This window comes from Megalobrama amblycephala, linkage group LG19, assembly GCF_018812025.1.
Source record: "Megalobrama amblycephala isolate DHTTF-2021 linkage group LG19, ASM1881202v1, whole genome shotgun sequence".
In the NCBI taxonomy this organism is placed as follows: Eukaryota; Metazoa; Chordata; class Actinopteri; order Cypriniformes; family Xenocyprididae; genus Megalobrama; species Megalobrama amblycephala.
Genome location: NC_063062.1, coordinates 3216561 through 3242473, shown reverse-complemented (window position 1 = coordinate 3242473; position 25913 = coordinate 3216561). Strand labels below are relative to the sequence as shown.

The 25913-nt window shown below is 36.8% G+C and overlaps 2 protein-coding genes across 3 annotated transcripts; both read left to right on the top strand.

The window, feature by feature from the left end:
• The first annotated feature begins 268 nt into the window (after positions 1–268).
• cd81b (CD81 molecule b) lies at positions 269–12705 on the top strand. Its single transcript, XM_048169379.1, has 8 exons — positions 269–467; positions 3659–3773; positions 8933–9030; positions 10264–10338; positions 10424–10537; positions 10636–10737; positions 11900–11983; positions 12089–12705. The coding sequence occupies exons 1-8, from the start codon at positions 402–404 to the stop codon at positions 12149–12151; spliced, it is 717 nt and encodes a 238-aa protein (XP_048025336.1). The 5' UTR covers positions 269–401; the 3' UTR covers positions 12152–12705.
• A 1173-nt stretch (positions 12706–13878) lies between these two features.
• Positions 13879–25032, top strand: si:dkey-29p10.4 (E3 ubiquitin/ISG15 ligase TRIM25). 2 transcript variants are annotated; one of them, XM_048168944.1, is made up of 7 exons: positions 13879–14203; positions 17713–18620; positions 18941–19042; positions 21600–21848; positions 22590–22612; positions 22995–23143; positions 24328–25032. In XM_048168944.1, exons 1-7 carry the CDS (start codon positions 13975–13977, stop codon positions 24882–24884), a joined length of 2217 nt encoding a protein of 738 aa, XP_048024901.1. In that variant the 5' UTR covers positions 13879–13974; the 3' UTR covers positions 24885–25032. The 2 variants fall into 2 exon arrangements, with proteins under 2 accessions (XP_048024901.1, XP_048024902.1); XM_048168945.1 differs by having other exon boundaries at positions 13880–14203; positions 18941–19036.
• Positions 25033–25913: the final 881 nt, after the last annotated feature.

Below are 25913 nucleotides of genomic sequence, written 5' to 3'. Positions count from 1 at the left end.
TTATTACTATAGTTGTTAGCAACTATAGAGTTACCACAACAAATTAATTCATGTACTTTACTATAGTAAGGTTCAAAAACACTATAGGATAAATTACCATAGTATTTTTTCATGTCTTTGTACCAGCTGATGTGCATTTAGATTCGTCATGCATTGCAGTTTAATCAATTAAAACAAGGTTTTTATATATATGTAAATGAGGGGTAGAGCTTGGCACGGGACATCTCTCTCTCTCTCTCTCTTCTGGCTCAGTGAGTTTATATAAACACATGAGCTCGTGGGTTAGTCTCAGAGATCCATCCGGTCTGCCTTCACATCCACTCATATCCATCTGTGGAACTGACTGAACCTCTTCTTCCTCCAGACCAGCATCATTTCAGCGCCTTCGACGAGATCAAGCCATGGCTGTTACCGGCTGCTCTCAGTGCATCAAATATATGCTTTTCTTCTTAAACTTCATTTTCTGGGTAAGTTTGTTTACCAATATTATTGTTTCTTTACTATTATCATTTAAAAAGTCTAAAGCAATCCTAGGTAACAAAAATACGTAGTAAGAACTTTTCGCTAATGTTTCAATGAAGTTATTTCTGAACGTTCTCTATCCAGTTTTTAGCCTTTTTTCCCCCCTTGGTTATGCAAACGTTACTTTTGAATGTTCTCCTGAAGATTCAGAAACAAGTAGTAACATTTTAAAAACGTTCAACTAAAAAAACCTTTCAGTGCTAATGCTTTGAGAGCGTGATTTAAGACCAGAGAACTTTAAACAAACATTATATACTGGAGGAAAGTTTGTTCATGGAGGGAACCTTTTCCAGGATGTTAGCCAAAGTTTTGAGAATTTTCCCTGCTAACTGGGATGCTAATGCTTTATCATGAAAAAGAAAAGTTATTTTATGGTATTGTATGTTTATATCATACTCATACTTCTTACTATAGCCTACTGTAAAATACTACTATCATACTGTAAAATATTATATATGAATAAACTTCTGAATGTTCCTGAGTTAAATTAATCCCAAGGTTGAAGTCTTCAAATAGGGATGCACTATATATCGGCCACCATATCAATATCTGACGATATATGTTAATTTTTAATGTTTTCGATAAGAAAATTTGGCCAATATATTAAAGCCGATAAATAATGGATTATTTCCTTCAGCTGAGACACTTCAGATGTCCGCCATTATTGTTTTGAATTGCTAATATGATTGAAATTCACTTCAGAAAGGAAAATACAGTTAAGTGCAATGTGTCATGCAAGTTTGTCACATAAGCTAAATAATATTATAATGAGAACATTATAATTGTGTGCATGGGACATGGCTTTTAATGATGAGACTTTTGTTTTTGTAAGCTCTCAAAAATTATATAAAAATTTAGATTTAGATTTATCGGCAAATATATCGGTTATCGGCGTTCAAATATAAGGAATTATCGGTATCGGCTGAAATTCTCATATCAATGCATCCCTAATTTTTAATGTTATCATAATAGTTAAAATTTGGCTGATATATTAAAGCAGATAAATAATGGATTATTTCCTTCAGCTGAGATTTGTCGCCCAATATATCATTTATCGGCTTTCAAATCTAAAGTATTATCGGTATCGTACGAAATTTTCATATCGGTGTATCCCTAATTTTTAATGCTATTGTTATAGTTAAAATTTGGCCGATATATTAAAGCGGATAAATTATTTCCTTCAGCTGAGATTTATCGGCCAATATATCGGTTATCAGCTTTCAAAGCTAAAGTATTGTTGGCTATCGGTATCAGACGAAATTTTCATATTGGTGCATCCCTAATTTTTAATGTTATCATTATAGTTAAAATTTGGCCGATATATTAAAGCAGAAAAATAATGGATTATTTCCTTCAGCTGAGATTTGTCGCCCAATATATCAGTTATCGGCTTTCAAATCTAAAGTATTATCGGTATCGTATGAAATTTTCATATCGGTGCATCCCTAATTTTTAATGCTATTGTTATAGTTAAAATTTGGCCGATATATTAAACCGGATAAATTATTTCCTTCAGCTGAGATTTATCGGCCAATATATCGGTTATCAGCTTTCAAAGCTAAAGTATTGTTGGTTATCGGTATCGTACAAAATTTTCATATCGGTGCATCCCTAATATTTAATGCTATTGTTATAGTTAAAATTTGGCCGATATATTAAACCAGATAAATTATTTTCTTCAGCTGAGATTTATCGGCCAATATATCGGTTATCAGCTTTCAAAGCTAAAGTATTGTTGGTTATCGGTATCGGACGAAATTTTCATATCGGTGCATCCCTAATTTTTAATGTTATCATTAAAATTTGGCCGATATATTAAAGCAGAAAAATAATGGATTATTTCCTTCAGCTGAGATTTGTCGCCCAATATATTGGTTATCGGCTTTCAAATCTAAAGTATTATCGGTATTGGCCAAATTTTTCATATCAGTGCATCCGTATCTTCAGAGCAGAAAATCACATACGTTCTTCTTGTGGGTCCATTGATTAGATGTGCTTTTCCCCACATTTTTTCTCACCATTCTTCTCACAGATTTTTTTCCACAGTGTTTTATGATTTGTTAGAGTTAAAGGACATTTAAAACACATGCCTGTACATTAACTGGAATAAATGCATGTCATGTCATAGATAACTCGGTGTTTTCATGCATAATATTTTGTGAAGCATAGTTTCTTTTGCATCTCGCAGTCAGTTAGTGTAGTCAGAGTTTGTCTTGTGTATGTATTCCTAGACATGAAGAGAATGTGGCTCCAGAGAGCCTCCTGTAGAATGAGGGTTAGCTGTGGTTTTGCTATATTTTTACACTCTCTATAATTACGTCCATATGCTTTAGGGACATGAATACACCTTAAAATAACTGAAGCAAATACGAAAGAAAGAATCACAGAGCAACAAGTTAACTTCATAAAATGCTGACATGCAGTCCGCAGAGCCTCTGTTGATTAAAACATCACATGATGTTCAAACACTGATATCATAGAGTAAAAAAACTAATTATGCGTTTTGAGGAATGTCAAATTAGCATTTAGCAGCAGGACAAACATTATGGAATAACATTCATTACTGGAAATAAATGATGTTTACCTCGGTCAGTTCTGAGTGGTTCAAAAGTTAAAAATAAAAATCACGTAACTTTTCTGACTCATCTTAATAAAAGTCTACTTCGCAATGCTGCAAATTTAAATTCATGTTTTCATTCAAAACCTTTAACTTTCAAGAGAATGATGTTGTGTGATATCACAGCACCAATCCCAAACCCTCTTGAGATGTGTATTGTTTCCTGTCATTGTACTTTACACAAAAATATATCTGACTTCCACAATTCTCTGAGTGAAGCTGCTGCTTCCTGCTCCACGAATTACAAAAAAATAAACAAACAAAGCGTATCACAGTGAACCGAAGAGGAGGACCACCCTTTTTTGTGGATGAATAACACTAAAGCTGTCAGATGTTTCTTCCCCAAATGCAGGAAGAAATGACCTCTGCAATGACCTCCGGAAAGTGAACTGAAACAAACATTTCTGGGCGACGACAACTGTAGAATGATTTTAAATTCTGGCTGTCATCAAAAGTATTTAAATTGTGATTTTTTTCTGAAAATCTCTGTTTTTCTTTTTGGTGTTCTCTTATTTTTAGCTGGCTGGTGGTGTGATTCTGGGTGTAGCTCTGTGGCTTCGCCATGATAGTCAAACCAGCAGCCTCCTAATGCTCCAGTTTGAGGGGACTCAAGCACCAGGAACCTTTTATATCAGTAAGTGACTTCTGCTCACACACACAAGCTGGCTAGGCCATTGATGACAAAGAATTAAGTTCAAGTATAAATACAATTGTCATCTTAAAGAGCTGTTTCATCCCTCTGATAGGTTCAGATTTAAAATGTGAACTACAATCTAGTTCCAATTATCCAACCTTGTTATTTAAACTAGGCACTCAAACCCTGTCATCATAACCATCTGAAAATTATCTTGCCCGTTCATTTCCGACCTAAATGCTCATTTCTGCTCGATTAATTATATGGTCATAAAGTATGGTTTAGATAAGAAACATTTATTTCAGTGTTATTCATCATTATTTTTGGGTCTTACGTAACTTTACTTATGTGGGTTTTATTATTATGTATCCTTTACAATGTTGTTTAAAGTAATGAGCAGAATATATACAATTATTATTATGAACAGGTACATTTGAACAGGTAATGCATTGAAAATGTATAAACTTGCTTATGTCTTTTATGTGAGCCAAGGAATAACCCATGGCTAGCTGGGCATTAAACGATTTTAATGCACAAAGTGAAGGAAAAGAAGTACTGTTATTGATGTTTGTAGCACAATATTTGACCAGAAGGATGGAAACGACTATTTATTTTGAATGACGGTCAGATTGTGCATTCTGCCTGCTTTAAATCAGACACAGACAGTGTGGTAGGATAAGATTTATTTGAATTAATGAATTATTGCATTTATTTGAATTAATTATTGTAAGTGATGAGAGATGCCTGTGCGAATTACCTGCATCTCTTCAGCGTCTCTATTAGCAATGAATATGTGAGTTATTCGACATATACTAATATGTAGAACATATTAACTGCTTCAAACCCAGCAATGTTTCTTCCGTTGCTGAGAATTATAATGTAGCGATTCAGTAGCTAAGCTACTTTAATAATAAAAGTCACAGGGCAGCGTTTATAACTGCTCATAAGTTTCTCTGCTCTTGACATTTTTTTTCTCCTGAATGTTTCTGTGCGCGCAGCATGATCTCAGAGTGAAGTATGTGTGTGTGCACTGCAATTAAAACAGTGCATTAAAGGGGGCCTATTATGCCCCTTTCCACAAAATGTAATATAAGTCTCCGGTGTCCGCAGAATGTGCCTGTGAAGTTTGCCCCTATTTGGGTGTGAGTAAAAACACTCTGTTTTTGCGTGTGTCCCTTTAAATGCAAATTAGCTGCTGCTCCCGGCCCACTTTCCAGAAGAGGGCGGGGCTTTAACAGCTCACGCTTCGGTTGCTCAGCAACAACAAAGCTGGAGAATCTCACGCAGACAAAATGAGAATTGTCAGTAACGGTGTTCAGCCTTACATTGTTCAAACCAGAGTCAACACTGATGGAGAGACTCAGGAAGAAGTTACAACTTTTAGAATGAAACTGGACGTTTCTGAATGGTTAGTGGATAAATTTATGTAGTTGCTGTGGAGTTGATTCAACTCATCCACTAGCATGTGCCGTCATGTTCATCTTTTGTGCAAATCCAGCGTTAAATTGACCCTCGTTTGTGAAGCAGCCCGGTGTAAAATGACGGCATGATAACAACACTCTCTTCTCTAAAGCAGCCCAACATGGCCCCGCCCCCTTTGTTGCGTGTTCTCGGGGGCGGGTTTTATGTAAATTTTGGGGTTTGTGATGTCACCAACCCGGGAAGAAGCTTGTTGTAGTCCCTACCAGCCATTTGTTGTAGTCCTTAAAAAGTGATTTCTGTAAAAGAAAATATCTCCCTTTGCATTGATCTTTGAGCGTCGTAACTTTGCAGATGTTGTTTATGCTCAAACAGCAACATTACACACTAACTAAAGCTAAAAAAGTGAAATCAGATTAAGACTTGATGCCACAACATTGCATATTGCATTGTTTGTGAAACCGCTGAGATTAAAATTCCCAAAGAAATAGGATAACCTTTCACCGGATAGAATGTGTTGGTTTGTGTTTTTATATGTATTACCTCAATATTACAGGTTTTTACTATGATACTTTTTAATGATTTTACTTTTACTATAGTAACTTTTTAATGTCGGGTTAACTGACGCCTTTGTCTTGTTGTATCGTGTTAGTTTAGCAAAATCATCTGCTGAAGTCTATGGATATTCATACATACGTCTTACTATGGTTGCAGATATATTTATATATATATATATATGATAATAATAGTTGTTGATGTTAAAGTTGGCATGATGAAACGGAAGTTGCAAGTCTTTTCTTTCCTATTGTGTCCTTATTTCTTCCCTAATCTAGATTATGAGGGCACGTGAATTTGAAATCGATAATGATGTGCAAAGATGAATCGTTTATAATAAATCTGGAAATATTTCATAAAAAAAAGAAAAAGAATTGTCTATTTTGATTTCATGATGACTTTGCGTGATTCGGAAGCCTTTGCACTGTGAACTTTGAGAAACAATTACTCCTGAAATAGTGGTGCATGTCTCCTCAAAAGATGGGAACAGGAAACAGGGTCTAAGCTGGACTTGGACAGGGCCACTAAATCACTTTGTGTGTACGTGTGTGTTTAAACAACTAATATGATGGCAGCAGTTCAGTATCATTTCATAAGAGCTTTGATCCTGTTAGTCATGTTGTCGTTCCTGTATTTTCTTTAATAACACATCATTTTACTGTTTTCACATGAAGTCAGAGATTCTACAGACACACCCACGGGGTGTTTTAAAAGAACCAGGGAAAGACTAAAAGTTACCACAGGGCGTGTTCATACTCCACCCGTATGTGCACATACATATACTCACACACTTTACACACTTAACCACAGCAGATGCACACACAGAGGGTTCAACGGCACAAGGTCAGCATGTTGTGGGCACTAGGATAGAGTTAGTGCCCATTAATTTTTGCAGAAACCATCGGGTTGTCTCTCTCCACTCAGTATAAGTACATGGAGAGCCCCGCCTGTTCCTTTTTATAGCAGCAACAACCTTTTCTGATTAAAGAAGTTAGGGTTGCTGGTCTGGCCCACCCAGAGAAAGAAGAGAGAGATGAAGAGTTGCACTCCCACTGCTACTGAACATCCGTGTAATTGAAAAAGCCCTGCTCATGTGCCCGTTACACCACAAATTAGAATGAGCAGTGCTTGGGTTCACTCAAGTGCCGGTTAAACAACCCTAAAAATATGTTCAAGCCCGGCCGCTCCAGCAAATCATTACAGCTTAGAGAGGAATCTGGCTGGAGAATACTTTCAGATTCCTAAATATAAGTTTTAAACAGAGAGTGGAGCAGCAGGGATGGGAGTGTGTTTTGCGCAATGAAATAAATCTGTAAGAGGCATCGTCATATAGGGTACTTGTTTCATGTAAAAGAGGATATATGTAAGTATTTACATCTTATAGGCCTACTACTATATTTCAAAGTCATATAAAGATGTAATTACACAAAAAGATATAAGTCCTACCTATATAAATTTAAACTGTACATTTTCATTCAATTGCAATTAACATGCATAAGTCTCTGAAAAGACACTGCACTTAAGCATATACTTTTAAAGTATATAAGTATATACGTAGGCTATGTTAGGACTGTGCAGTATGCTAAAGTGTACTTTTTCAAAAGGGACGTTTTTTTTTTTAACTCACTTACTGGAATATTGCAGTCGGGTGTTGTGGGTGTTGTCAGTTTAAAAGGGACCTATAATGCCCCTTTTACAAGATGTAATATAAGTCTCTGGTGTCCCCAGAATGTGTCTGTGAAGTTTCAGCTCAAAATACCTCACAGATCATTTATTATAGCTTGTCAAATTTGCCCCTATTTGGGTGTGAGCAAAAACACGCCATTTTTGTGTGTGTCCCTTTAAATGCAAATGAGCTGCTGCTCCCCGCCCCTTTCCAGAAGAGGGCGGAGCTTTAACAGCTCACGCTTCGGTTGCTCAACAACAACAAAGCTGGAGAATCTCACGCAGCCAAAATGAGGATTGTCAGTAACGGTGTTCAGCCTTACATTGTTCAAACCGGAGTCGACACTGATGGAGAGACTCAGGAAGAAGTTACAACTTTTAGACGTTTCTGAATGGTTAGTGGATAAATTTATGTAGTTGCTGTGGAGTTGATTCAACTCATCCACTAGCATGTGCCGTCATGTTCAATCTTTTGTGCAAATCCAGCGTTGAATTGACCCTCGTTTGTGAAGCAGTCCGGCGTAAAATGGCGGCATGATAACAACACTCTACTACAACAACTCTTCCTCTTCTCTGAAGCAGCCCAACATGGCCTCACCCCCTTTGTTGCGTGTTCTCGGGTCCAGGGTGTATGTAAATTTTGGGGTTTGTGATGTCAAAATGTCCTTAAAAAGCAATTTCTGTAAAAGAAAATATATCTCTTTGCATTGAACTTTGAGCGTCGTAACTTTGCAGATGTTGTTTATGCTCAAACAGCAACATTACACACTAACTAAAGCTAAAGAAGTGAAATCATAATCAAGGACCCCTTTAATACTTTGGTTTATGCGTTTAGAACAAACTCCCTACACTTTAGTATGAGCAGTAATAATAATGACACATTTACAAGCTGAAAAGCAGATGTTTTGATGTGTTTAGTACAGGCTAGTTTTCAGATGCTGTTGTGTGAGTCTTGTGGGCACAGAAAGCAAATCTGATTCCGTTATGTGGAAGTTTCCTGTTTAGACTAGATCTTCCCATGTCTGTTTATAGTTTGTATTGTAACTTGCTCTTTTACCTAAAAGTCTGAGCCTGAGGCTTTATCGCTCTCTTTGTTTTTACAGTGTTTAATGGTAAATCAGACAGGAACATACTCTGTAGCTTTTTTTAGTTTTGCTTCTGAATTCCACTGAACAAAATGTAAAAGGGAGGAATAGACTTTACCAGCTCAACTTTGAGTTGCAGAAAAATGAAGAAAAAGAGCATTATTTTATTTATCATTAATATATTTATCTATCATTAGGATGATGACAATATGTAATCCACATACAGTAGTAATGCATTCACAAATATACTAACAGGGTTCAAATTTGAGGTGACGTTCAACACAGCTGCACACATGCCATCTAGTGGCAATATCATTAGCCGGTTACTTTTCTACAAAATCATGAGGAATGAGTCCTATAGAAACTGTTAAACATATGATCTACTAAATATTTGATGTCAGACTCATACAAACATGATTTGTGTTGCTCTTTCAGGTGTGTATGTTCTCATAGCGATTGGCGCTGTAATGATGTTCGTGGGATTCCTCGGCTGTTATGGAGCTATTCAGGAATCTCAGTGTCTCTTAGGAACGGTGGGTTTTACTCAACTCATACTTTTCATTCTGCATGCCTCTGATAGATTTACCATCCATCTTCAAAAGACCTTTACAAGAACTATGGTTTACTTACTCAAAACCATTGAATTTTGCATGAACTGTTCATTCATTTTAATGAAGTACACATGAATTTCAATGAAAAAGAAGTACAAAATGAATATAATGCTTTTGGACACTTAACTGCATTGCAGTTCAATTAAAATGTAGGCAACACTTTACAATAAGGTTTCATTTTTGTTTACATTATTGTTAAAAACATGAACTAACAATGAACAATACTTCTACAGCGTTCATTAATCTTAGTTAATGTTAATCTCAACATTTACTATACATTATTATAATCAAAAGTTGTATGTTAACATTAGTTATTGCACTGTGGAGTTTTTGATGTACTTAAATAGGACTTAAATACATATTCATATGGAATTTCATAATTACTACTTGTCTTTAAAATATGGTTAAAGTGTAGTGCTGAAAATATGACAACCAAACTAAAATATATGTAATTCCTTTTGAAACTTGTATCATATAATTAAATGTATTTGTAATTACACATTTGTAATGACGATGTTGCAATTTAGTACATTTATTTTAAACCTGGTTTCACAGACAGGGCTTAGACTAAGCCAGGATTAGGCCTTAGTTCAATTAGGAGATTTATAAACGTACCTTAGAAATAAACCACTGGTGTGCATCTTGAGACAAAACGATGGCACTGACATATTTTAAGATATGCATTATAGTCTGAGACTAACTTAAGCCTTGTTTGTGAATAGTATATTAACTTTAATATCAAACAACACACTGCAGTTAAAAATATAACCAAGTCCTTTACACGAGTTTCATTATGGTAGTCGAAAATTAATGTAGCCTACTTCTTTAAAGCACAGCTAATTGTTAAAACATAATCATTCAAAATGCACTTAAAATGTATTTTAAATGTAAAGGTAAAATTATTCATTTTACATTTTGATGATGTGCACTATTTAAATCTCCTATGTAAAAAGCCCTATAACTTAAGTGGCCATTTGCAAGTTTTGTCAGTTTTTAAAAAAACATGCTTTTAAGATTTAAAGTACACATTCAATACAATTAAGCGCACTTCTTTTTCACAACAAGGGTTGTGCTGCTTAGTCATGATGTTTTAGTCAGTCTTCCTATTCCAGTACTTCTTTCTTCATAGCACATTTCTGTCTTTTTCTTCCTCAGTTCTTCACATGTTTAGTGATCCTCTTCGCCTGTGAGGTGGCAGCAGGGATATGGGGCTTTATTAACCGGGACACAGTAAGTCTACACACACTCAAAGAGTCTGTCTGTATGTTAAGACCTCATTTTGAGAATGTCATTCTCCCGCTTTCTATCCATCCAGATCTCCACTGAGCTCATTAACTTCTATGATGTTGCATACATTAAAGCTGTGGATCCTGTGGAGTCGCCAACCAGACAGGCAGCTTCCAAAGTTCTGGAGGTCTTCCATGACACAGTGAGTTGTTAAAATCAGTACTCTCATCAAAACGCCGCTGTTCGTTCCAGTTAATAATAATCCCTATCCCATTTTTTTCACACTCTCTCTATATCTAGCTTGAGTGCTGTGGTAAAGGGGATGATAATGAACTTTTCACAGCTGTCCAGGTCTCTCTGTGTCCCAAGAAGACCAACCCAGTTGACCTGCTCATCTCTCAGGTATCTGCTGCATGTTTGAGACCATGATGGAGATCTCATTTCAATTCAGTCTGTTCTGGAGTCAATAATGTATACATTAAACCGCAATATTTCTATAACAATAAAGACTGTGATGGTTTAACTCCTCTAGGACTCTTTACTTTTCCGGTGATTCTTTTGAAAAAAAAAAAATAAAAACCAATAGATGCAAATAGTTAATAATAAAATGTGTGATATTTTGACAGCTGACAGTGTTTTTGATTGTGGATGGTTTTTCTCAATCAATCTGGCTCAATTCTTGTATGAGATTTTTTTTTTCTCTCAAAACAATAAGTTCATATCTCTGAACATTTAGTTTCTTGTTCACATCAGATTTGAATTTCTTATTGATTTAAGTGAATTGCATGTTTTTTGGCATGTGTGTGCCAAAGATGTTTATGTCTTTCTTTCTTTAGTCGAAGGTTTTTGAGGAAAACATTCCAGGATTTATATTGTGGACTTCAACAGTTATCAACGGGGTGACAGTCCAAATTGCAGTTTAAATGCAGTTTCAAAGAGCTCTACATGATCCCAGACGAGGAATAAGGGTTTTGTCTAGAGAAACAATCAAAAAATTCAAAATGTATGTACTTTTTAGCCACAAATGCTCATCTTGCACTGCTATGTGAAGCGCCACGCATTACATTATCATGTTGGAAAGGTCACGAGTGACATATGTGAAAGTACCGATCCAGTGTTTACAAAGCAAACATGCAAAGACTAAGTCAAATGGTAATGATTACGTAATGCGTGGCACATCGCAGAGCAGTGCAAAACGAGCATTTGTGGTTAAAAAGTATATAATTAATTTTTTTTATAAAATGACCAATTGTTTCACTGGATAAAACCCTTATTCCTCGTCTGGGATCATGTAGAGCTCTTTGAAGCTGCACTGAAACTGACATTTGGACCTTCAACCCGTTGAAAAATCCTGGAATGTTTTCCTCAAAAACCTTAATTTCTTTTCGACTGAAGAAAGAAAGACATGAACATATTGGATGACATGGGGGTGAGTAAATGATCAGGAAAATTTCATTCTGAAGTGAACTAATCCTTTACAGTTTATAGAATGTTGCAAAATGTTAAAAAAAAAAAATGTGCCAAAGCGATTGAAAAAAACTTTATCTGTTGTTGTGCACTTCAGAGTTGCCACACAAAGCTAAGGGACCTGTTCTCTGAGAAGCTCCATGTCATTGGATTGGCCGCCCTAGTGATTGCTGTCATTATGGTAAGAATGTACACACATGCACAATTACAGACTTGTACTAAGAATAACTCAACACCCCTCCCAAAATGTCCCTGTGTGTGTAATTTCTCTCTACTTCATGTCCAGGTCTTTGAGATGATTTTCACCATGGTCCTCTGCTGCGCCATCCGCAACACTCCTGCGTACTGAGATGCTGGATGATGACCAACAATGTTGGATTTTTCCTAGTGATGGGCAGGAGGCCATTTCACTTTTGCATTCCCTCTCTTTTTGAGTTCAGATGTCCAAACATTGAACATTGATCCCAAAGTTTGTAGAGAGGACTTCCTATGTGAATGCACCAGAATACACACCGAATGCTATAATAAATAAACCAATAACTGATATCAGGGAATAATGTGATTGACAGTAATATGGATAACATTGCTATTATGTTGTATTGTTTTACTTTTATTTAATCGGTTTATTAGATTTTCTCTTACATTGCTTTTATTTTCATCCTTTTAGTAGTAAAAGTGCTTCAATGCACTTACAGTTTAGTGTGTGTGTGTGTGTGTTTGTCAAGTAAAACAATGTGATGTTTAAAGAGAGTTAACCTACGAATCTGTTATGCAACAAGTACATTTGTGTCTTGCAACAGACATTGGATTTCATTAGTCCTTAAAGGATTAGTTCACTTTCAAAAAAATTTTTCCTGATAATTTACTCACCCCGATGTCATCCAAGATGTTCATGTCTTTCTTTCTTCAATCGAAAAGAAATTAAGGTTTTTGATGAAAACATTCCAGGATTTTTCTCCTTATAGTGGACTTCAATGGACTCCAAACGGTTGAAGGTCAAAATTACAGTTTCAGTGCAGCTTCAAAGAGCTTTAAACAATACCAGACGAGGAATAAGGGTCTTATCTAGCGAAACGATCGGTCATTTTTGAAAATTTTTTTAAATGTATATGCTTTATAAACACAAATGATGGCCTTGCACGTGCTTCCGCCAAAACCGCACTTTCCATATTCTTCAAAAAGCTTACACTGTATGTCCAATGCGTTCCCTATTCTACTTACGGAACGAATGCAATGGCAGTTCTGTTTTTTCCTTAAGTAGAATAGGGAACACATAGGACATACAGCATAAGCTTTTTGAAGAATACGAAAGTGCACTTTTGGCAGGAAGCACGTGCAAGGCCATCATTCGTTTAAATAAAGCATATACATTTACATTTTTTTCAAAAATGACCGATCGTTTCTCTAGATAAGACTCTTATTCCTTGTCTGGTATCGTTTAAAGCTCTTTGAAGCTGCACTGAAACTGTTTGGAGGCCATTGAAGTCCACTATAAGGAGAAAAATCCTGGAATGTTTTCATCAAAAACCTTCATTTCTTTTCGACTGAAGAAAGAAAGACATGAACATCTTGGATGACATGGGGGTGAGTAAATTTATCAGGAAATTTTTATTTGAAAGTGAACTAATCCTTTAATGATGATGGCATGATAATCTAACGATTTAAACCCACATGAAACAATTCAAATAATTCATTACTCAATGAGCCTGTACTGTTTTTTTTTGTTTGTTTTGTTTTGTTTTTGTTTTGTTTGTTTTTTTATTTTGGGGACATTCAGTTTATTTCTAATAAATCCTTCAAAAAAAAAAAAATCCGCCAAATTAATGAGTCATGAATGTTGTGTTAGTAGCTAATGTACTGAATAAGGGCATTCTTACTTTATTTAAAGTAAGTTTATTTAAACCTTTTCATAAAGGTTTAGCGCAAACACATTAGTGTACTTCTATTCTAATGTGAAAACAATAGATAGATAGATAGATAGATAGATAGATAGATAGATAGATAGATAGATAGATAGATAGATAGATAGATAGCGTTGTGCACAGAATATATTGTGCACTGTCGCTTTAAGAGCAATGTTTGCGCGATTCAAAAGGTGAGGCCCCGCCCACTGCGTGTTAGGTCTGTTTCGTTTCTTCGATCGTCAGTCGTTCTTCTGTAAATAAAGCTCTAATGATGGGAGCTTCTAATGGCAAACCTCTGAAATGTCCTCTGTGTCATGAGGACTGTCGGGATCAGGTGACGCTGGGATGCCGCCACAGCTTCTGTAAGGCTTGTATCAGGGAGTTATGGAGCGGATCCGACACCGGACCGTATTACTGTCCCGAGTGCAGGTTCGAGTACCAGCAGCTGCCAGACTACACGGACGGAGCGTCGACATCTACAGCCAGACCAAACATAAGTACGTTCATTTAACAGAGAGCAAAATAAACGCTGACTTTGATGACGTGTAGCCTGTGTTATTTGTAGTGCACATGTTGTGTACATTGAGCATGACGTAGGCCACAATTCTGTGTCTCATATCAGGTTTCTAGCATTTTAATAGTGAATATGAGGATACATTTATGGAGTTATAGAAAATAAAGACTTTTCATAGTCTGTCTACCGTAAAACTTCAAATAATAGCCGAGTCCCAAATAGACGCCTGTCTCTTTTAAACGCCTGGTGTGACGACAGGTTTGGGTAAATAAAAGCCGGTCTCAAATAGAGGCCTGGTCTGTTTTTTTAGTATCGGGTTGTATAAGGTATTGCGCGCGCGCGCGTGTGTGCGAGGGAGAAAGAGGAGATAATATATTTCATTAACTTCGGGATGTTATCCTTAGGTATGTGGCCTGACAGTAGCTTCTGATGGAAGTGAGGATCACCTTATCCATTGTTTCAAAGAGGGAGAGCCGTGCGCATCTGGGCGAGAGCTGTTAGTGCAAGCAAGGCAGGCAGAGTTAGCGGAGGCTGGAGAGGGAGAAGTGGAGGAGAGCGACGTGGAGGAGGAATTCGCCAATGAACTTGTAATTGAGGATCGCGGGGATGATGATAGTGATGAATAGAGTAATTTTCTATCACATGATTGCAGTTGTTTTACAGGGTAGCCTTCATTCTTTCTTGTTGATATGTTTCGGGCAACAAGTTCATATGCTCGATGGATTTTAGCGGTAACTTATATTGTTCTGCCCATTGCTGTCACATCGTTTCGTTTTTTTATGCTGCCAATAATCTTAGACATTTCTTACACTAAATTATTTGTTAAACACATTCGTTTAGGGGTAACTTGTATTGTTCTGCCCATTGCGGTCACATCGTTTCGTTTTTTATGTATTTTTTTTTTTTATGCTGCCAATAGCCAAAGACATTTCTTACATTAAATGATTTGTTAAACACATTCAAATTAATTATAAATAAAACGTAATATAATGTGGTAACCTCCTACTGTCATGCTTGAACATCTCAACACTAAATTAAAGGCCTGTCTCTTATAGACGCCTGTCTCAAATACAAGCCGGTGAAGTTCGGCGATTTGGGTAAATAGAAGCCCGGGCTATTATTTGAAGTTTTACGGTAGTTTGTCTACTAACAATGTTCAACAGTTTATATACATCACGGGAGAATTATGATACTTTTGTAATTTACAGTCATGATTATTTACTCCATTTCAACATCAATAAGGCAATATCAAATTATGTATTATATTTAAAAGAATACTATGAAAGAAATTACATTTTTAAAGGGTTTTCCAAACCCGTAAGACATTCGTTCATCTGCAGAACACAAATTAAGATATTTGATGAAATCTGAGAGGGTTTTTTTTATATCCCTCATAGAAAACGACGCAATTACAGTCATTCAAGGTCCAAAGGGTTAGTTCACCCAAAAATGAAAATAATGTAATTTATTGCTCACCCTCATGTCGTTTTACACCTGCAAGAACTTTTGTGTCTTTAGAACACAAATTAAGATTTTTTATTAAATCCGATGGCTCAGTGAGGCCTGCATTCACAGCAATGACGTTTCCTCTCTCAAGATCCATAAAGGTACTAAAAACATATTTAAAACAGTTCATGTGAGTTCAGTGGTTCAATATTAATATTATAAAGCGACGAGAACATTTTTTGTGCGCCAAAAAAGCCCCAAAAACTACTTTTTAACAATATCTAGTGATGGCCGATTTCAAAACACTGCTTCAGAGCGTTATGAATCTTTTGAGTCGAATCAGTGACTCGGATCACTTATCAAACACCAAACTGCTCGTGACTTTGGTGCTCCGATTCACTGATTCGATTTGTAAAGCTCTGAAGCTTCATGAAGCAGTGTTTTGAAATCAGCCATCGCTAGATATTGTTAAAAAGTCGTTATTTTGTTTTTTTGGTGCACAAAAAATATTCTCATCGCTTAATAATATTAAGGTAGAACCACTGTACTCACATGAACTGTTTTAAATATGTTTTTAGTACCTTTATGGATCTTGAGAGAGGAAATGTCATTGCTGTTTATGCAGGCCTCACTGAGCCATCGGATTTAATAAAAAAAATCTTAATTTGTGTTCTGAAGATTAATGAAGGTCTTATGGGTGTGGAACGTCATGAGGGTGAGTAATTAATGACGGAATTTTCATTTTTGGGTGAACTAACCCTTTAATGTTATGAAGCGATGGGAATACATTTTGTGCGCAAAAACAAAACAAAAATAATGACTTTATTCAACAAATTCGTATCTCCACGTCAGTCTTCTATGCTGTTTGCGTTCAGCTCTTCTGTGTTTACATCAGAAGAACGGCAGCTCAGTATAGGGCTTATGTGCAATTTAACTTTCATATTCTGTGAAACAGATCGGTTCACTTCCGGCTTAGGTCTTTTGAATGAGCTTCATGAAAAAAAAATGCCGTTTTATTCAAGATAACTTAAAAGGAGCGAGCAAAGATGAGTATAACTGATGTCCCTCGCATATGCAGATTGATATCTAAATATACCTAATATAATATATTGATAACTTTTTTCATTTTTCTTCTTCACACTAACGTTTAGATATTTAATAGAATAAAACACCTATAACAATGTGAATCAGATTCGCTGATTACCTTAAAAGTCCACATATATGCCGTCAGTTCATACTGCTGTTAACACATTGCAGATGCAATGAGACCAATTTTCCCGTTTGGATATGTGACGTTCGACATATTCCCTATTGGCCGGCTCCTGCGTCAGCATCACACGCATGCGTCATGCTGCTCACATGACCAGCGTCGGCCAATACTGAGCTGGCGTTCTGACATAGAACCTGGAAGAGCTGAACGTAAACAGCATAGGAGAATGATACAGAAGAGAAGATATTGTTGAATAAAGTCTTTTTTTTTGTGCTCAAAAAGTATTCTCGTCGCTTCATAACATTAAGGTTGAACCACTGTAGTCACGTTGACTATTTTAACGATGTATTTAACGATGTATTTACCTGTAATTATGTAATTGACTGTAATTATGTTGCTTTCTATGAGGGATCAAAAAAACCCTCTCAGATTTGATCAAAAATATCTTAATTATATATATAAAACTTGGTAAACAAGTTAAAAAAAAAACTTTATTTGGGGCAAAATTCACAACTGAGAGGAAAAATTAAAAAAAAAAAAAAAGAAAAGAAATTGGGTGAGAAAAAAATTATTAATGATTTTCATAGATTAAGAAGACAAAAAGTCTGGGTCCAGGAAAATAAAATGCATTAAAATCCATTTGAAAAAAATTAATAAAAAATAATAATAATGAAAGCATGGTAAAAAGCTTCAAAGACAGTTTTAATCTGACTTTCATTACAAGTTGAAAATACAAGTTTTAACAAAATCACCCCCCCCCCCCCCAAAAAAAAAGCAGACGCTGAAGAAAAATACTTATAGTACATACATTAATGCGGTTCTGTGTTATCATCTAGATTGGTCCTTTGGAAAGAAGTATCATAGCCGACACTCGAAGAAATGGCATGGGAAGAGGAAGTTCAGTTCGGCATTCGATGGGGGTGGATGGAGACTGGGCACAGCACCATTTAATGACACCGTCCGTGGCCCCGATGTAATCAACATCAATGATTCTGATGAAGAAACATCAGTACCACAGAAAAGAAGGGCCCCAGCAGATGAACGCCCATTTGAAAGCCAGTCTCCATCAATGGTTTGGGGGACGACCTCTACGAGTGACACATCAACACAACGCAGTGAACAACACACACCTCCAGAATCAGAGGAGATCGAATCTCCTCATGCAGAATCATCTCCTGAGAGGAACACGAGTTCCTCTCAGCAAGACCAGCATACTGTAGATTCCTACGGTGACACAGGCTCACCCAGGACAAGCAGCACACCTCAGGGAGAGAAAGCTCCCTCAAAAGAGCCACCAGCCACCTCTTCCAAAGCCAGTGACTTACCAGCAGTCAACGCCACCTCTCAATCGCTTGGAAGGCGGGGAAAAGTCAGTGCTTCTAACAGTGAAGAGTCCCTTGGGATCTCCTCCATATCATCAGAGAGACTTTCCAGGAGCAGCTCTGTGCCCTGCCATTACTGTCCCAGTTCAGAACAGAAGGTGGCGGTAAAGACCTGTCTGGTTTGCGGGGCCTCCATGTGCTCCGAACACCTGCGTGCGCACCTGGAGAAGCCGGTGTTCCAGAACCACCCGCTCGTGAACGCTGTGGAGGATGTGTCTCTCTGGAGATGCCAAGAGCACCAGGAGATGAACCGGATCTACTGTCGATCATGTGCAGTGTGTGTTTGTACCGTTTGTTCCCTGGTTGGGTCGCACAAGGGGCACGAGTGCATCAGCATCCGCGAGGCCGAGCAGGAGCTCAGAGTGAGGGATTAGTTTTTCTCCTTTCTAATTGTTTTAATTGGTGATTTAATATTATCTACAGTAGTACACTATCGTTCAATGTTATTTAATTTTCAGCATCATTACTGCGGTCTTCAGTGTCACATGATCTTACAGAAATCATTGTAATATGCTGATTTGCTGCTCAAGAAACATTTATGATTATTATCAATGTTGGAAACAAACAATATATTGTAATATTTTTTCAGGATTCTTGCATGAAGAGAAAGTTCAAAAGAAAAGCATTTATTTGAAGTACAAATCTTTGCTTTCTTGCTCATTGTTTTATCTTCATGTCTCAGGGTTCACTAAAGGATGAGATGCAAAAAATACAAAAAACAGAAAAGTCCATTCAGGAAAAACTCTCTGAGCTCAGTGAGAAAAAACGTGGTGTCCAGGTAAGTGTAAGTGTGTCATTTTGTTTTGAAAGTTTTATATATATGTATATATATGTTTGATAAAGTTTATATTAAAATGTTTTGTTGACTTGTTCATGTTTTTAATCCAGTGTTGTTTTTAACTAAAAATTAACTAATAATCGTTTTCATTAGTTAACAAAAAGCTGAAATAAAATAAAATATCAATATTAGATGAAAAAACTTAAAAAAATGAAAATTAGAAATGTTGCACTGGCATTGGCAACTAACTAAAATAAAATAAGCTTAAGTTGAAGTACTAAAATGACTAAAACTAAAAATATTTATATAGAAATGTAAATGTAATTAGAAATCGCTAAATAGAAATGAATAAAAATGACAAAAGCACATAACAAAACTGCTAAAACTTAAACTAAAATGAAAACTGAAAATATATTACAAACCCGATTCCAAAAAAGTTGGGACACTGTACAAATAGTGAATAAAAACAGAATGCAATGATGTGGAAGTTTCAAATTTCAATATTTTATTCAGAATACAACATAGATGACATATCAAATGTTTAAACTGAGAAAATGTATCATTTTAAGGGAAAAATAAGTTGATTTTAAATTTCATGGCATCAACACATCTCAAAAAAGTTGGGACAAGGCCATGTTTACCACTGTGTGGCATCCCCTCTTCTTTTTATAACAGTCTGCAAACGTCTGAGGACTGAGGAGATAAGTTACTCAAGTTTAGGAATAGGAATGTTGTCCCATTCTTGTCTAATACAGGCTTCTAGTTGCTCAACTGTCTTAGGTCTTCTTTGTCGCATCTTCCTCTTTATGATGCGCCAAATGTTTTCTATGGGTGAAAGATCTGGACTGCAGGCTGGCCATTTCAGTACCCGGATCCTTCTTCTACGCAGCCATGATGTTGTAATTGATGCAGTATGTGGTCTGGCATTGTCATGTTGGAAAATGCAAGGTCTTCCCTGAAAGAGACAAAGTCTGCATGGGAGCATATGTTGTTCTAGAACTTGGATATACCTTTCAGCATTGATGGTGCCTTTCCAGATGTGTAAGCTGCCCATGCCACATGCACTCATGCAACCCCATACCATCAGAGATGCAGGCTTCTGAACTGAGCGCTGATAACAACTTGGGTTGTCCTTGTCCTCTTTACTCCGGATGACATGGCGTCTCAGTTTTCCAAAAAGAACTTCAAATTTTGATTCGTCTGACCACAGAACAGTTTTCCACTTTGCCACAGTCCATTTTAAATGAGACTTGGCCCAGAGAAAACGCCTGCGCTTCTGGATCATGTTTAGATATGGCTTCTTTTTTGACCTATAGAGTTTTAGCCGGCAACGGCGAATGGCACGGTGGATTGTGTTCACCGACAATGTTTTCTGGAAGTATTCCTGAGCCCATGTTGTGATTTCCATTACAGTAGCATTCCTGTATGTGATGCAGTGCCGTCTAAGGGCCCGAAGATCACGGGCATCCAGTACGGTTTTCCGGCCTTGACCCTTACGCACAGAGATTGTTCCAGATTCTCTGAATCTTTGGATGATATTATGCACTGTAGATGATGATAACTTCAAACTCTTTGCAATTTTTCTCTGAGAAACTCCTTTCTGATATTGCTCCACTATTTTTCGCCGCAGCATTGGGGGAATTGGTGATCTTCTGCCCATCTTGACTTCTGAGAGACACTGCCACTCTGAGAGGCTCTTTTTATATCCAATCATGTTGCCAATTGACCTAATAAGTTGCAAATTGGTCCTCCAGCTGTTCCTTATATGTACATTTAACTTTTCCAGCCTCTTATTGCTACCTTTACCAACTTTTTTGGAATGTGTAGCTCTCATGAAATCCAAAATGAGCCAATATTTGGCATGACATTTCAAAATGTCTCACTTTCAACATTTGATATGTTATCTATATTCTATTGTGAATAAAATATAAGTTTATGAGATTCATAAATTATTGCATTCCTTTTTTATTTACAATTTGTACAGTGTCCCAACTTTTTTGGAATCGGGTTTGTAAAAAAAAAAGCTAAAAGTACTTTATTAGTATATAAAATAATTTTAAAATAGCACTCGATCAACAATAATCTTGTATATACAGTGCTATGAAAACGTATTTGCCCCTTTGTGATTTTTTTTGTATTTTTGTCACACTTAAATGATTGTTGCTGCCAAGGGTGGCACAACCAGTTTTTAGGTTTAGGGGGCAATTACTTTTTCACATAGGGCTAGGCAGGTTTGGACAGCTTTTTTCCCTTAATAAATGAAATCATCATTTAAAAACTGCATTTTGTATTTACTCAGGTTGTCTTTGTGTAATAATAACATTTGTTTGATGATCTGAATCATTTAAGTGTGACAAATATGCAAAAAAAAAAAAAAAAAAATCAGGGTGGGGGCAAATAAATAGTCAAGTCAATATTAGTGTTAAAAGCAAAGTTTATTTATATATCATATTTTAAAACAACAGAAGATAGGAATAAACAAAGGAATAATCAGAAAACAATACCATAAAAAAAAGGTAACTCTTTGTGCCATAACTCTCGTTTACCTCATTGTTTTTTGTAGACGGGACTGGAGGACGCGCGGGCGGCTGTTTTGCAGCAGTATCAGGTCATGCGGGAGGCTCTGGAGCAAGAGGAGGGGCAGGCATTACGCTGTGTAGCCCAGGAAGAGCACAGGGTGCTGGGAAGCATTGAAAAGCAGCTGGACGCATTACAGGGCACCTTGACATCTAGCCAGACTGTATTAAACACCTTGCAGGGAATGACCAATGCTGAAGGGACGTCACAGTACCAGGACCAGGCCTTCATCATGGTACGACAAGCAACAGTGATCATTAGCTATGCTTCCGTCCATCTATTTTTATGTGCCTTTTGGGATATCGCAAAAAAAAAAAAATGCTGGATAGAAATGGCAAGATGCGCATAAATACTAAAAATGGGCTCAATTGAGGCAGATCAATTTTTTTATTTAATAAGAAGACGTGCATACTGACCAATCTCTCGTTGCACAACGCAAAACTCATGTGACGATGTGATTGGATAACTGGACTAACCAGCGGATCAGTTTCATTGCACAACATTTAAAATGTTGTTATTCTGCAATGCTTGAGCCAAAGTCTGTCATTAAAATGATTTGGTTCAATTTCCTCCCAGAAGAGTCTCACATGATTGCGCTCACAAACACCAGCATCCGAACGCAAGATAACATGATGGTGTTTATTTCATTTCGTCTGCTCACTTTGAGACACAAGTCATTTATGATGTAGGACAAAAGAGCCACAGTGGGTTCCCTGATTGCAACAACTTCCATTTTTATTACAGAAATTTTGGGCCTATTTCCCAGGAAGTGATGATTTTGTTCTCTTGAACACATGGGATGGCTTTGTTTGCAAATGTTTTATGTGATATTCCAGTTTTGTGCATAAGTTAAATTCGCAACTTTGAATGGAAACATAGCTAATGAGAGATTTGTAGTTGTGTTTATTATACATATTTTGGTACTTTTATTTTAGTAAAGTTGCATATGTAACACAACTGTTTCTGTTTATTTCAGGAATACAGCAAAATAGCAGGACAGTAAGTAAAATGGTTCTATTATTTGGTGATTTGGATAAATATACTCATTAGAGGGATAGTTCACCCAAAAATGAACTTTGTCATCATTTACTCACCCTCAAGTTGTTCCAAACCTGTATAGATTTCTAGGAAGATATTTTGAACCAAACAGTTGTGGGACGCCATTGACTTCCATAGTATAAAAAAACTGCTATGGAAGTCACACAAATGTTTGGTTACAAACATTCCTCAAAATATATTTGTGTTCAACAGAACAAAGAAATGTATACAGGTTTGCAACCATTTGAGGGTAAATAAATGATGACAGAATTTTCATTTTGGGGTGAACTATGCCTTGAAGTGTGTTTGATTATTTTTACTAAACCATCCTGTCTTCATCCAGACTGACTGCGCTGCCCGACCCTGTGCAAAACCTCCAGCCTCCTCAGGAGATAAACCAAGACCGACTGGACTGTCTTCATGACTGGACCGAGAGGAGACTGGAGACTGTGCTCATATCACTGCCTCACCGAGACCCTTTCAGACTGCTGTGTGAGTCATTTACACTCTTAATTATACTACATATATTTGTAGGGCATATAATGCATATAAAATAAGCTGTAGTGCTGACACAGAGATGTGGATTCGGATGGAAATTAAATCACCACACAACCTTGGTGTTTGCTAGGATTTTTACGTGGGTGGTGGGAAAAAAAACATCTACATTTTGAATTCGGATGGCAATAAATGTTAAAAAATACCATTCATTCCTATGAGAAACAATTACCATCCAAATAGGGATTTTGATATATTTTTAAATGAAAAAAAGTATAGTTTGGGTGTCCAATAATACTGCCGTCTCATATCCAATAATACTGCTGTCTAGGTTATCTCTAGGTTGTTGGTTAAATATTAACATGAAGATGTTTACGCTGGTAGCTGCTGTCAATATTTTATCATGCCTGTGAGGTCAAGTCACGTTACCTTTATTTATATAGTGTTTTATACAACAGAGATTGTTTCAAAGCAGCTTTCATGGTAATAAACAGGAAAATTACAGAATCAGTTATGCAAACTTCATCAAATATGAGACAAATTCAAATTCTTCTGTAAAGCAGCTCTAAAAAAGACAATAGTGTCATTATTCAGCTCAAGTCAGTTTAGTTCAATAACTGTAAAGTTCATTAATTATGAAACGAGTTCTGCGGATTTCCCATAGGAATTGGGCCACTTTTACAATTTTGTCCCCCCCTTCATTTTTTACCCCCCAAACGTGATTGGGCAAGTTTTGGGTGGGTTTGGAATAGCAATTGGGCTGGTTTTGTTATGCAAACCTGGCAACCAGTGTTGCCAAGTCCACAGTTTTCTCGCGGAATTGGGCTACTTTAACACTGTTGCCGCTGATTGTTTTTCATGTCCACGGGTTGAAGCGACCCCAAATAACATGATATTTAGCCCCTGGAATGCACGATTTTCACGGGGACCCCCGTTTTGGGCGGGTTTGGAATAGCAATTTGGCAGGTTTTGTTGTGAAAACCTGGCAACCCTGGTAGGAAAAAGTAAAAAATATTACACCTGCCCTCTTACGTATTTCATTATTACACTATTATGACAGCATTTTGTCATAATAGTGTAATATTCTGTCTGGTTAAATGAAACTATTAAGTGAGTCTACAGAAAGACCGTGATTGGCAGACACAAATATTATGTCTGACACCTGATGTTTCTGTCCGCAGATGGGATAAGCCCAACTCTGGATCCTGATACTGCCCATCCAAAGCTGCTGCTGTCTGATGAAAACCGGACGGTGCAGTACAGCGAGACCCAGCAGGACTACACCGAGCAGGAGACGCGCTTCAACATTTTCCCCCAGGTGCTGGGCTCTCATGCCATAGACGGGGGCTGCTGCTACTGGGAAGTGGCGGTCTCTCTGGATGAGGGCCGCTGGAAGGTGGGCGTCTGTGATGGACAGATAGGCAGAAAGGGGCAAAAGGACGCCTGCCGTATTGGCTTCTACCCCAATTCTTGGTGTCTAATTTATGAGAAGGGAAAGGTGGAAGCTCTACACGATAAAGTGGCTTCACCTGTGTGTGCCGCTGAACTTTGTAAGGTCGGAGTGCTGCTGGATTTTAATGAAGGTCGCTTGTCTTTTTATAGCGTGGCCAGGGAAGGAGCTCTTTCTTTGCTGTACAGTTTCGAGCAGAAGTTCACTGAGCCCTTGTATCCGGCGCTGGCTGTTTCTAAAACTCAGCTCAGCGTCTGCGATATATTTACAAAGACCACGGCAGACTAGATTGTTTGCGCTTTTATGACACTTTTTATTATATTAAAGGCATAGTTCAACCAAAAATGAAAATTATCCCATGATTTACTCACCCTCAAGCTATCCTATGAGGTATATCTTCTTTCAGACGAACACAATCGGAAATATATTAAAAAAAATATCCTGGCTCTTTCAAGCTTTATAATGGTAGTGAATGGGGCTCAAGATTTATCATTTATCATCATCATAAAAGTAATCCACACAGCTTCAGGGGGTTAATAAAGGCCTTCTGAAGCGAAGCAATGGGTTTTTGTAAGAAAAATATCCATATTTAAAACTTTATAAACTATAATAACTGACTTTATTAACCTCCTGAAGCTGTGTGGATTACTTTTATGATGGATGGATGCACTTTTTTGGTCCCCATTCACTACCATTATAAAGCTTGGAAGAGCCAGAATATTTTTAAATATATCTCCGATTGTGTTCGTCTGACAGAAGATAGTCATATACACCTAGGATGGCTTGAGGGTGGGTAAATTATGGGATAATTTTAAATTTGTGGGTGAACTATCCCTTTAAGCAACACAAATCACTTTTACATTCCACAAAACATCATTCCAATAGCCATGACTGCTGAACCTAAGAGTGCAAGAGGTCTTGAAAATAATGAATTCTGAATGATTTATGATGATACACTGATTTTTTTTAATATGGGAATATTTACATATCTGAGCCTTTTTAAACTCTATTTCCATTCCAAATATATGCTTTATATATCCATTTATATATCATCTGGAATGGTGTTTTATCAAAACAATCTTGCACAGCCTTTTAACTTTTTTAAACCGTTTCTCAATCTTTTTATGTTTTTTAGGATTGATTTTAGAATTTTAGATAATTAATTTTTATTTTTATATTAAGTAAAATATAAAAGTGCACTGTATTTTCATGTTCTTAAATAAACTGAAGGCCAGGGGAAATATTTGTCAGTAATCTGTTGAAGATAAGCATTTCAACCAAGACTAGATAAAGTGAAACATTCTAAATGGAACTCGA